Source organism: Bacillus rossius, chromosome 1, assembly GCF_032445375.1.
Source record: "Bacillus rossius redtenbacheri isolate Brsri chromosome 1, Brsri_v3, whole genome shotgun sequence".
In the NCBI taxonomy this organism is placed as follows: Eukaryota; Metazoa; Arthropoda; class Insecta; order Phasmatodea; family Bacillidae; genus Bacillus; species Bacillus rossius.
Genome location: NC_086330.1, coordinates 212,609,247 through 212,621,316, shown reverse-complemented (window position 1 = coordinate 212,621,316; position 12,070 = coordinate 212,609,247). Strand labels below are relative to the sequence as shown.

The 12,070-nt window shown below is 35.4% G+C and overlaps 1 protein-coding gene across 6 annotated transcripts in view; it reads left to right on the top strand.

The window, feature by feature from the left end:
• The window catches only part of LOC134527272 (frizzled-2), a 735,576-nt gene that overhangs the window by 681,501 nt on the left and 42,005 nt on the right, over positions 1-12,070 (top strand). For all 6 annotated transcript variants that reach the window (XR_010074140.1, XM_063359807.1, XM_063359806.1 and 3 more), the window contains one exon: positions 9,548-9,709. Coding sequence is in view for 5 of the 6 variants with exons in the window: in XM_063359807.1 (XP_063215877.1) it covers positions 9,573-9,709 (137 nt within the window). In the remaining variant the exon portion in view is untranslated. The remainder of the gene's footprint in view (positions 1-9,547; positions 9,710-12,070) is intronic.

The following is a 12,070-nucleotide window of genomic DNA, read 5'->3' as shown; positions in this document are numbered from 1 at the left end:
ACAAGAGTATGACAAAATCCAGTCCAGGGAAAACCTGTAAATTAAACCTTCAAAGCAAGGGAAATTCAGCTTCAAAACGATGCAAGAGGTGCCAAGAGAAACCTAGGAAAGGCAAACGCAAGCATCTAGTAATGAGTGGTCCTGACAGTCATTATGGGCTTCAATCCAACATGCCCGATTTAAGTTCTGCTGATTTCAATGAGAATGACTCAATCTTAAAATCACTTACCCTTGATGATGAAGGAAGAGATGCACTACAAGCAAGTACAGTTGCCCAAGCTAACTGTAGTCTGTGGATAACAGAACGACGCAAATGATTAACAGCCATTTGGCAGAATATGTAAAATGAGAAGTTCTACACCTCGTGCCAAAACTGTAATTTCCCTATTGTATAGTGATTTCAGAGTAACAAACGCTACAACGAAAAAGTGCCTTTAGCAATCGAGAGTCTGGAAAACTTCTTAGGTAAAATGGTGAATGAAGCCGGACTCTTCGTTGATAAAGATTTTCCCTGGTTGGCAGCCACGCCTGATGGTCTCATCGGCGATGATTCAATGGTGGAAGTAAAGTGCCCAGCCATTGCGGAGAACCTTACTCCGCAAGCTGCGATTATCGCAAAGAAGAAAACATATTGCACTTTGGAGGACGGAAAAGTGAAACTTAAAGAAAACCACGATTACATGTACCAAATTCAGGGTCAATTTCATATTACACGACGAGACTTCTGCAATTTTGTTATATGGACTCCTCATGGCTTTGTCACAGAAATAATTGTACGGAATGATAATTTCTGGGAAACTAAGATTGTTAGTCAGTTAACAAAATTTTACATGGAACATTTACTTCCTGAAATAGTATCGGTATCCAAGAAATTTACCTATTAGGGAAAGTTGTCTTGCAGTTTCGAGTGACTTGAAAGAATAGTGAGTGACATAGGCCTTGTACAGAATGTCACATACTTTGCGAATGCGAACTGCACCACACGAACCTTACATAGTAAGTTCAATAAATACTGTCGGTAACAAGTCGTCAAGTCCTTCATTTACGAGAAAAGAGAAAATGTACATAAAAGTCGCTAGAGTAGGAAAATTCATTTCAGGCCAAAAAAATTACAAAAACCTTGTTATAAGTTTGCTGCCAACCATCCACCCTTTTCTTCGGTTGGTTAATATTTTCTGCATGTTTAATGCATGCAGCGTGCAGTGGACGCAGTATTGGGATGCCAACCGCCGAGCTATAGAGGAACCGATAGATCGAAATTTTTTTTAACAACTGTTATCAGTTGGTATTGTGAACCCTCTCAAGGAACTCTAGCGAGAGACATTGCAACATTAGTTGTCATTATACCGCCTGTATCTAACGGATATATGTACTTGTTCTCATCAATAGATACTCCGTTTTACCGAAGAGTATATTTTTACTAAATTTTCATAATAAATTAATGTAGAATTAATTATCTGATATTCTGTACAACTCATGCTTATTCTGAGAACAAAATATCATCGGTTTCCATATTATAGACTGAGTATTAGTGACGACTATTAGCTGTTTGCTGTAAAGAAAGCACTTTGGAAAAGTCATCTATCCAGCGATTGTAAAAAATAAACCCAGTCCAGTGACCTCATGCATTAAACTCATAACTTTTACAGGAGTGAAAAATATACACAATGTTTAAATAGTCCATTTAAGGTGTTTTATTTAATATAAATAAGTGGTTGAAGTTTGTATAAAACCTGAAAATGCTCACTTTACCATGAACAGCTTATGGTCAGTTGTCCGAAGGCAGAGTTTCAATATTAGAATTAAATAATACTTATATCCGATTATGTGGCAGAACAGAACTTTTAATAATTCTGCAGTTTACCGTATATGAACACTTGTCTTCTTTTATGGTTAATATATCTGCTTATAACCTAAGTTACAAAATATTCTCACGTCTAGACTTTGATATTTAAACTTGTGATTACCTGCTTTATCATGTTCATAGTCGTTTATTCAATTCTTGTGAAATGGAAATTGGGTGTGGTACAACCAGTATTGTGAAGATAAATGAAAATGTTTCCTAACGCGGACCACAAACGTGACCAGTATTATGATTTCAATCGCAATACATACTTATATAGAAATTAATGTGTCTCTGTACCTCATTTATATACCATTCATCCGATTGGGGTTAAATTGTGCGTTGTTGTTGGCATTCCCGGGCAACTTCCTGACATTGTACAAGAGACGTCCGATAGTTTGTTCATTACTTTGGTATGGTTAATAAATTGTTGCTGTGTACAATTTTTTTTTAGACGCCAAAAACATTGCAGGTTAGCCAATCTGAGGTTCGACGTTTTCCGCGTTGATGACGTAAAGACGAAACGAAGGTGCTTCATATACAGCATTTATATAGATTTAAACATCATATATCATATAGCATTTAAGTTATAAACTAGGCCACCCCGTGCATACAACCGACCGTCAAAAAGGCGCCCTTGGAGAAAAAATTGGGCAGGGAGCCTAATGTAGTTTTGTTTGCTAAAATAGTGTTAACCAGAGACATAATTAATACTGAAGTATAACGTTTCCATGGAAAAAAATTTTATGCCTTGTTATGGCCTTACTTAATTTATTTTCATATAAATGCAAGCCCGTGGTTGAGTGACGCAGGCGGGAGTCTTTCCAATTACAAAAGCTATTGAAATTAACATTGCAACACATATCGAGGAGAATAATCTGCACAATATTCTTTGTTCGCACTGCTATGATTAGCCCAACCAATAACATATATTTATAAATTTTGTTTAATATAATTAACCATTGTTGACAGGCTATAGAACTACTGGGTGCTTCAATACTCAAAGTTATTCAGGTCTTAATATAAACGAAATCAGAGGTTGTGAAACCGGCCCTAAAACAACCATACTCTACTATATATCTTCCGGTTCTCTCTTGCATGCTGTTATTAATTTGACGCAAACAAATTACAAGTTTTGTTAACTAGCAGTACAAGTTTGTCTAACGTTTTGTGGCCGACATGTTGTATTACGTATATTAGAATTAAATTGAGAATATTTAAGTTGCCAGTCGAAAAGCATGCAGTATAATTCACTTCGCAACACATTGTACAATTTGTAAGAATGCTGCTATTGTTAAGTTTTCGTCTAGTGTCCTGTGCTCAACCATTGTGTTATCATGAGAATATAAAATAATTAATTATTTAATTCAGACTGAGTACATGTAGTGAACAGTTATTTTTAAGTGTTACCATACCATATATTTAGGGTCAGTTACCGTGTTCCTAAGTACACCTCTCCCGATTTGCTACAGTGGGTTTTTTGTGACTATATTAAACTTTTTGTGTGTTGTTTACTGTGTAAAAAAACTAATATAAATCTTCTAGAATTATAAAAAAATTACGCCATTTTCTTTATCATTAAAATTGAGTCATATCAACTGTGTGTCAACCACAAGTAAAATATATTAATTTTTATTTAAATATTTAGGCATACTTAAGAAATTGTATAAGTAACAAATTTGTTCTAGTATTATGTCGTTTTTTAAATTCTGTATATTGTGCAAACAGTTTTACTTTTTATCAAAGTGCCAGTTATTATTATTTTATCAAATTTTTCGTGTATAAAAATTACTATTTTGTCATGTTTGCTCCACTATTTTGTTGTAAAAATGGGCCATTGGACATGAAATTTCATAGATTAATGGTTATTCATCATTGTGTGTCACGGGATGCTAAACAGTTTGATGTGTAAATTCATTTTTTTAAGTTGCAAGTGTTCCCTAAATGTTTTTTTTGTAAATCATCCAAAATGATATTTTTTTTATTGTATTAATCTTGGTACTTATTGTTACTAATTGTGACAAACATGCCTTCAGTAAAACGCAAACTATATACAAATTAATAACATTGTTATTTTAACATTTATTTTTACTAATTGTTTCTGAATGCCAGAATTTGATTAAGACACTGTAGGCCTATAAGTGAAATTATTTTAATGAAACTGGTGAATGAAAAGCAGCAAATACGCTGTAAAAGCGCACCATTCTCTTCAACATACAAGGTTTTGTGGCGAGCTTAAGGGGGATGAGTAGTTATGGAGTAGCCCCTGTGATGAAGGGTAAGGAATTTGGAAGATCTCTGAGATAACCCACTTATCTGCGGCATCGTCCGTGCGCCATTCGCAAACGTGAAAATCCGGTTAACCACGCGGGGAATCGAGACCCATGTCGCCTTTGTAGGAGGCGAGCTCTCCCTAGTCACTCAAGCTTCGCTGCTCCATTGATGAAATAAAAACAATTAAATTGCTAAATACATAATCGTGGCATATTTATTGGCTAATGACGTGCTATTATAATTTTCGTGGAGCAATTACACCATTATTTGATATTATCGATTCAAGTCACGTCTTAGAATTGAAAACAAAAATATAAGTATACATGAATATTTACATCATAGTTTTTAACGGCTTATCGTAGAAATAAACTATTTAATTTCAAACAAATTTCCTTGTACACATACCTGGTGTCACCAGTGTCCTGTGCCAGTGTGCCCGATGAGAATTATCAAGTATAGTATTTTCTGTGTTGAAGATTGTTGATGAAAAAATATTTACATTCTGTCACGAGAAATATATGACAATTTACACACATTTATCTAACAGTGTATCTGTACATCGGGTAAGCTTAAAAAAATGGGGCCCTCCTTTCTTACATGAATGTGAGAACCTAAAACATCCCACTTTCCAGTCTGATAAAATTTTTAGACGCATTTCAATAGTTATCGGAAATTTGATCCTCCGCTTAGCTTCGTTAAATTCGCTTAGCGAAGTGATTTATGTGAATAAAAACTAAGGTTTCTGCACTATAAATGTACGCTCCGTTACAACACATTGAAGTAGGCATATTTATTACTTTCCTGGTTTGGATTCTATTAAAGACAAACCAACGCTTGTCGAGAACCTATTCAGGAAGGAGCGGTCGTCAGGTACAAATTATCTCATTCCCTTTTTCTTCCAGCGCAGTTGGCTTGTCCTTGGGGACTGGGAGGGGAAGTGTAAGCTCCCAGCCCCCCTGCGAAGGTTGTGAAAGCAGACGATTACTCCGGGGAGGGGGAGGAAGCAAAGGCCCCACTCCAGCTTTTGTCCACGTCCATGAGGTCCCGCTAAGCCCTAAGGCGCTATGTAGGCTAGGTGGATCAAAGCCTTCAACGAAAGACGCGAAAATGGGGAAGACATGCGTAGACCAGGTTTTTCTAGTGTCATTGAAGAAGTGTTTGCTCTTGCCGCATTATCGGACAGTGATCGACTACATAAGATTCGTGAGGTGGCCCGAGAGACAGGACTAGAGCATACGACTGTTCTTAACATTTTGAAGAAAAGTCTATGCATTAAACTTGCATCTCGATGGCTTGCACGTGATTTGACGGAAATGCAGAAATGGCCACGATACGACGCTGCTCGTAACCTTTGGAGCACTATGAGCGTGAAGGAGAGGCCTTTATACGCCGTATCATCACGCTGGATGAGACATGGGCCAAATCGTACGAGCCAAAACTGAAACACCAATCGATCGAATGGCGTCATTATGGTTCATCTCGTAGATCGAAAGTTCGGAAGAACCCCAGCAATGTAAAAGTTACGGTTATTCTCGTATACGATAGTCAATGCGCAGTATTACTGTTCATTTTTGAAACACAGCTTGCGACCAGCTTTGGAAAAGAAGCGGCTGCACTTTCTGCAGAAACCACCAATCATTTTGCAGGAAAATGTTCGGCCGCATGAAGCGCAAACTGTGGTTAATTATTGTTCGATTGATGGGGCTGTGAATTGTTGTACCGTCCACTACTTACCGGACTTAAGCCCTTGTGACTTTGACTTGATTCATATGATGAAGGAACCCCTTCTTTGCATTCGCTTCAGAACTGGTCCGGAGATTCTACAGGCAGTAGACCGCTCCATTCGAACTATCAACGCAAAAGGTGCTGCTAAAGGAATCTTACGACTTCCACATCGTTGGCAACGGGTTGTACACAATGCTGGTGCCTATATTGAAGGACAGTAAAACTTGTTAACATGTATGTATTTTGTATGAGTTGTAAATAAATAGTTGCTACTATCAAAGTTCCAACATGCATAATTTCTTTACAAATTATTTAACTAATGAAATTTATAATTTATAAATGCTTTACACAACTACATTTTTTCTACTTATTATTGTAACAAGCTAAATAACCCGCGGCTTCGCTCGAATAATGTAATCGTATTGCTGACATTTTATAATTGAAATTTAAGTATGTGAAAAATACGAAAAAGATGTACTGAAGTAGACACATTAAATTGTCAGGCGTATAAAAGATTTAGTTCACAACAAAACAGTTTACGAATGATATTTCATTAAGTGGTTATGCGTAGTTCTTATTTATTTTTAGTATATATCAATTTTCTGAATTTGTAAATCCCGTTTATTTTAAATTGGTAAAAATCACACACACCTCTCATTTATTGAGGTAGTCAATGTAAATCACGTGCCTATTTAATTTTAATTAAGACAATGCCATCGTTTGCACGTTCGTTTCTTTGGTTATAGCTATCCTTTAAATAATACATAGGCCTAATTTTACTTTATTACAGATACCTACATTATTTTGAAATTTTTAAACAAGTTCGTCTTTCTTTGAAATGTAAAGCTAATGTATCGTATTTATTTTCGAACTTATTTGTGGACTCTAAGTCATTCTTATTACTTAATCTAAAATTCCAAAACCTTCCCCCTCTCTTCTGTTCTCATAAGTTTGCCTATTGGAAATTCAGAACTACAGATTTAGTAAATGTGGTAATATCCGTTAACCAAATAAAACAAAATTCATCCCGATTTTTACAATATATTAGAATTACAAAATAATTTTAATAACTTACATTTATATTATATCAAAAATTTACTTTCCTATACTGCGATATTGAATTCAATATGTGCTTTTTTATTTTTTAAATAATTTTTACCCCTGTTACATTGTGATATTTTGAAGAACTTTGAATAAGAGAAGGTAGGTGAATGAATGTTTACTAATTATTGCCAGTATCTTACATAAATTTTTATTTAATATCATTTTATTATTTGTTAATGTTAAAACCACAATAAAAATCCTTCACGACTTATTAAATTACAAAAATACAACACTGAACTCTACATACAAGTTGTTCCTTCTTAATTTTATTCCTCTTTCTAGCCTCATTTTTTGTTTTAAACCCATACTTAATCCTTTTACAACCCTTAGGGGTTGTATTTCACAAAATATAAAATTGTGATTGATAGTTTTCGTATGATTATTAATTGGTAATTAATATATTATTACGCTGATTAGATACTTATATATAATGTACATAATAATTTATTTAAAAACACGTATACTCCATTTTTACCCCATAGGGGTATAATTTCCAAAATGGTCAAATAGTGGTTAATAGTTTTCATATTTTTAATTTTGGTACCCAATGTCTTTTTGAAAGCTTGATAAGTTTATATAAAAGTAATTAAATTATTTTAAATACATATTAATCCCTTTTTCGCCCTTTAGGGGTTGATTTCGCAAAATGGTAAAATTTTGGTTGGTAATATTTGTATGTATACTTAAGATCTTTTCTTATCCTTTGTTATATTCAGGAGGTATAATTAATTATATAAAACCATATTTACTCCATTTTCATCCCTTTTAGTTCGGATTTCGCAGAATAGTATAATTTTTGTTGGAAGTTTTCGTATGCTTATTATTGGTACTTAATATATATTTTATGCTTGATTAGATTCGGAGATATAATTAGCTTAAAACAATATTTACCCCTTGATAATCCCTTGAGAGGTTGACTTTCACAAAATAGTAAATTTGTTGTTGGTAGTATTCGTATTTCCATTATTGGTACCCAATATATTGTCTTAGGCTTGATTAAATTCGAAGATATTATTGATTATATTGAAACCATATTTACCCCTTTTCACCATTTAGGGTTAGAATTTCCCAAAATGCTACAATTGTGGTTGGTAGCTTTCGTATGCTTATTCTTGGTACCCAATATCTATCTATTCTTAAGCTTGATTAGATTAGGATTTATATATATTTTTTTAAAACTTTCATATTATATTTAAACCCTTTAAAGGATACATTTTTAAAAATCCTTTCTTATTGCTCACGCTCACGAACCCAAAAAACAAAACTTAATCTGAAATATTTTTACGACTGAGAGATTAATCACTGCTTGAGGCCGCAGGTTAAATACTTTGGAGCATTAATTACACATGTTTCATGAACCATAATTTTAACAGAATGACTTGTGGCACAGCTTGGATGGTAGGCCTGCTCCACCTGCTGGCGATCGGAGTCAGTCGATGTTTTGGAGTGGGCAAGTTCAATTCCATGGAAATCCAACTACTCTTTGGTTTGATGCTCTAAGTATTTTGATTTTAAGTGTTCATAAATTCTGAATTATATACAATTTATCACAATTTTATCACTTAATGGATGTCAGGGAATTTTATAACCAGCATTTTTTAACTTGATGTAAGTTTTTGGACATACGCCATTGCTAAGAACTTTTTTTGTTGAAGAAAAACTAATAAATAAAATAATTAAATAAAAATAAAAATACTCAAAAAAAGATACAAAAAACACACAAAATTAAGCAAACAATTGCTGTTGTCAACAAGGATATGAACACCACAAAATATTCCGAAACAGGAATATGGTCAGCAAACAAAGAAAAAACAAAGAAAAATGTACTAAGAGAACGAAAAAACGAAAAAATCCCCACAAATGATGACAACACAAAAATATTGAAACCCAAAATAATTCAGCACAACAGTTGAAGCGAGACAAAAAACATGACAAAACGAAAAAGCAAACAAATACAATAGTTTTACCTAAACAGAAACAAGCTTGTTGACAACAGCAATTGTTTGCTTAATTTTGTGTGTTTTTTGTATCTTTTTTTGAGTATTTTTATTTTTATTTAATTATTTTATTTATTAGTTTTTCTTCAACAGAAAAAGTTCTTAGCAATGGCGTATGTCCAAAAACTTACATCAAGTCATGCACTCCCATTGCACAAATCTTTTAAAGATAACAGCATTTTTTAGTTTAGAACATATTTAAAAAAATGCGTTCTGCAAAACAAAGGTTTAAATTAAAAATTTTTTGAGTGTGATTGTCAGAGAGACTATTGTCATAAGCTTAAACCAATACCAATAAAAATTTGTACCTTCATTTAAAGCAAGGTTTATAAAAGATAAATTAATTTATATATAAATATAAATATATAATGTATAATATATGTTTGTGGTTACCAAGTTTGGTAGAATTGTGCACAGTTTCTTTTTCTCTTCCCCCCCCCCCCCCCCAAATTTCTGGAGTGGAAGGCCAGACAGCGGGCTGAAAGTGTGCCGTGGACAGGACGTGTTCCAGAGTCAGGCCACTGGTCCTGTACCAGTGGCCTGACTGGCGAGCGACGAGTGCTGGCATTGTCCGCGGCACCACTGACAGTTGTGTGTGTTGCAGGAGGCGGGGATGTGAGGCGGCGAGCATGCTGCTGCTGCTGCTGCTGCTGCCACTGCTGCTGGGGGCGGTGGTGGGCTCGGGGGCGGCAGCCATGGGCGTGCTGTCGGGCCCCGTGGTGGGCTCCTCCGGCTCCCCACGTTGCGAGGAGATAACCATACCCATGTGAGTAGCACTGTCTGTCTGTGCTTAGCCAGAAAAGCCATTTTATCCCTGTACATGTCTCGTAAGTTGGTCCCATTCCCGCTGTAAACCTGCGCATCCCAAATTATGAATAGTAACTCAATTTTTGTTTTAAGAAATGGATTCTACTGGTTAGTAAGTATCTACTCAAATAAGACAAATTTCGATCACTTGCCAGACTCTCGACTTAACTTCCAAAGACTCGTCATTTATATTCCTGATGATATTGATCGAGCACCTGTGTTGTTATGGAGACGACCAGGTCTGTGCTGTATTTCTTGCTCCTCTAAGTGTTGAATTCAACAAGCTATTTGTCTTTCTGGGGTGTGGAAGTTAAAATAGCATATGCCATATTGCTGCATGGTATGTTTCAAAGGATAAAAACATATCTTCAGGTGGAACTGTGCAATAGCTTTTACCTTTGTTGATAGTTCTCAGCATTTTCCAGTAGGGTAGTTTATCTTTGGTATTTACAGCACTTTACAGGAATATTTTAAGAGTATATTGTTTCCATCTTGAATCTGCTTCGAAATGCACCATGCCAGATCACGTGTGAGGTGGTAATACACAGGCGTCGCGTTACAGAGGAGCCTAGTTTGAACCCCGGTCCTGCCATAATGATCTCTGCTTTCCATGGTGTCTCGTAATCACTCCAGACACACATCGGGGTACTTCCTTGTTAAAGCAATAGCCGACTCCTTTTACAAATTCCCTGGTTTTTATGACTGGTTGTGTACTATCTGTAATGATTATACTGTCGATAAGAATTTAAATGCAATTTCAAAATATCCTTAAAGATCTTGTGTCTGATTCAAAGTGTCCATCTCTGATGGGTAAAACCAGCACAGGAGACACCAAAACTGCCTGGTATGCACCACCTCTTACTCTGAAAAAAAAAAATCAACACTTCATTAATGCTGTGCATTTGTTGCAAATCCAGTGATCAACCGAACTCCTAACTTCAGTAAGGTCAGTTTCGTATGGCCAATGTTGTATTACTTTTGCCTTCTCGATTACCAAAGCCGACACGATGTGCCATAATAACTTTACTTTTTATTGGAACAGTAAAGTATATGTTCATTTAAAACTAGCTTTACATTGGCCACAGCTATGTGTGTGTGTGTGTAGATTTAATATGGCTTACATACTCGTAAAAATTATGTTTACAATTATAGCTATAGAGTCTAAACATGCCATGTTTCCTTACATGACATCGAAAATGATGTCTTTCCGACTCCAGTGTAAGTACCCAATGTTCACAACTAAAGCTTTCTTTCAATCAAGCTATGCAAGTAGTATATAAATGGGGCTCCTGCTACTAGAGTTGGAGTGAGGATTGAGGATATGGGTCAATGACCGACTATCATGATATCATGGTGGCCATCTTGGATGACCTTGACCTTTGAACTTGAACTCAGCAGTCATTTTAATCCGCCATTATGAATTCTATCTTTTCCCACCATCTTGGAATCTAATGCCCCACTCTAATGTTGCATTTTTCGTTATGCCCCAGATTTTGGATTCTAGAATGTTTCAATTTTCGTTATGGATTCTATCTGGAATTCTAATATCAAGTCCGCCATCCCTGATTTGACATCAGTCACTTTTTTTCTATTCTGACAGCAAGTCCACCATCTTGTCGGTGGAAGGCCATCCAATGAATTAATGTCAAGACTACCATCATTGGTTTGTTACTGTTCTACTAGAAGCTGCCATATTTGATTCTGCTGTTTTTTCCCAGAGAGTGGTCGCATTACTCTGTCTCATGCACATTAAGTTCGATGTTCCATTACCTGCAAATGTTTTTTGTGGTCCTTAAAAACATATTAAATAAAAAATTATATTCAAAACACATTGGCACCGAGGTGATTAAAACTATGACACCTCGAACCTCTGGGTTGGAATACATATGCCTTTGGCAATATGGCCATCGATACATTTACCAAACCAATAATGAATTAAGGTATATAAAAATAACACATATTCTGACTTGTAAATTTTTAGAATTCGAAGGAATAATGGCATTACCTGCTAGAGGTCATTTCAGCCATCTTTATTTTGAATACAAGCTACCAGGAGTGCTAGTTAAAGCATATCGCCTACTAGAGTGCACTGACACCATCTTTATTTCAGTAATCAATGCAAGGAGTGCTAGTGTCACGTAATACACAACCATCTGCTAAATGATGTCATATTAGTTAAATTTTTACCCACAAGAGTGCAGAGGTATTCTTTGGTATCCACCATCTTATCAGCGTCATCTTGAAATTCTGTAATTATGTAGCTAGAAATTCGGAAAAAAATCCAAAAATCATCAAATTAATCACTTGTTAAAATTATGAT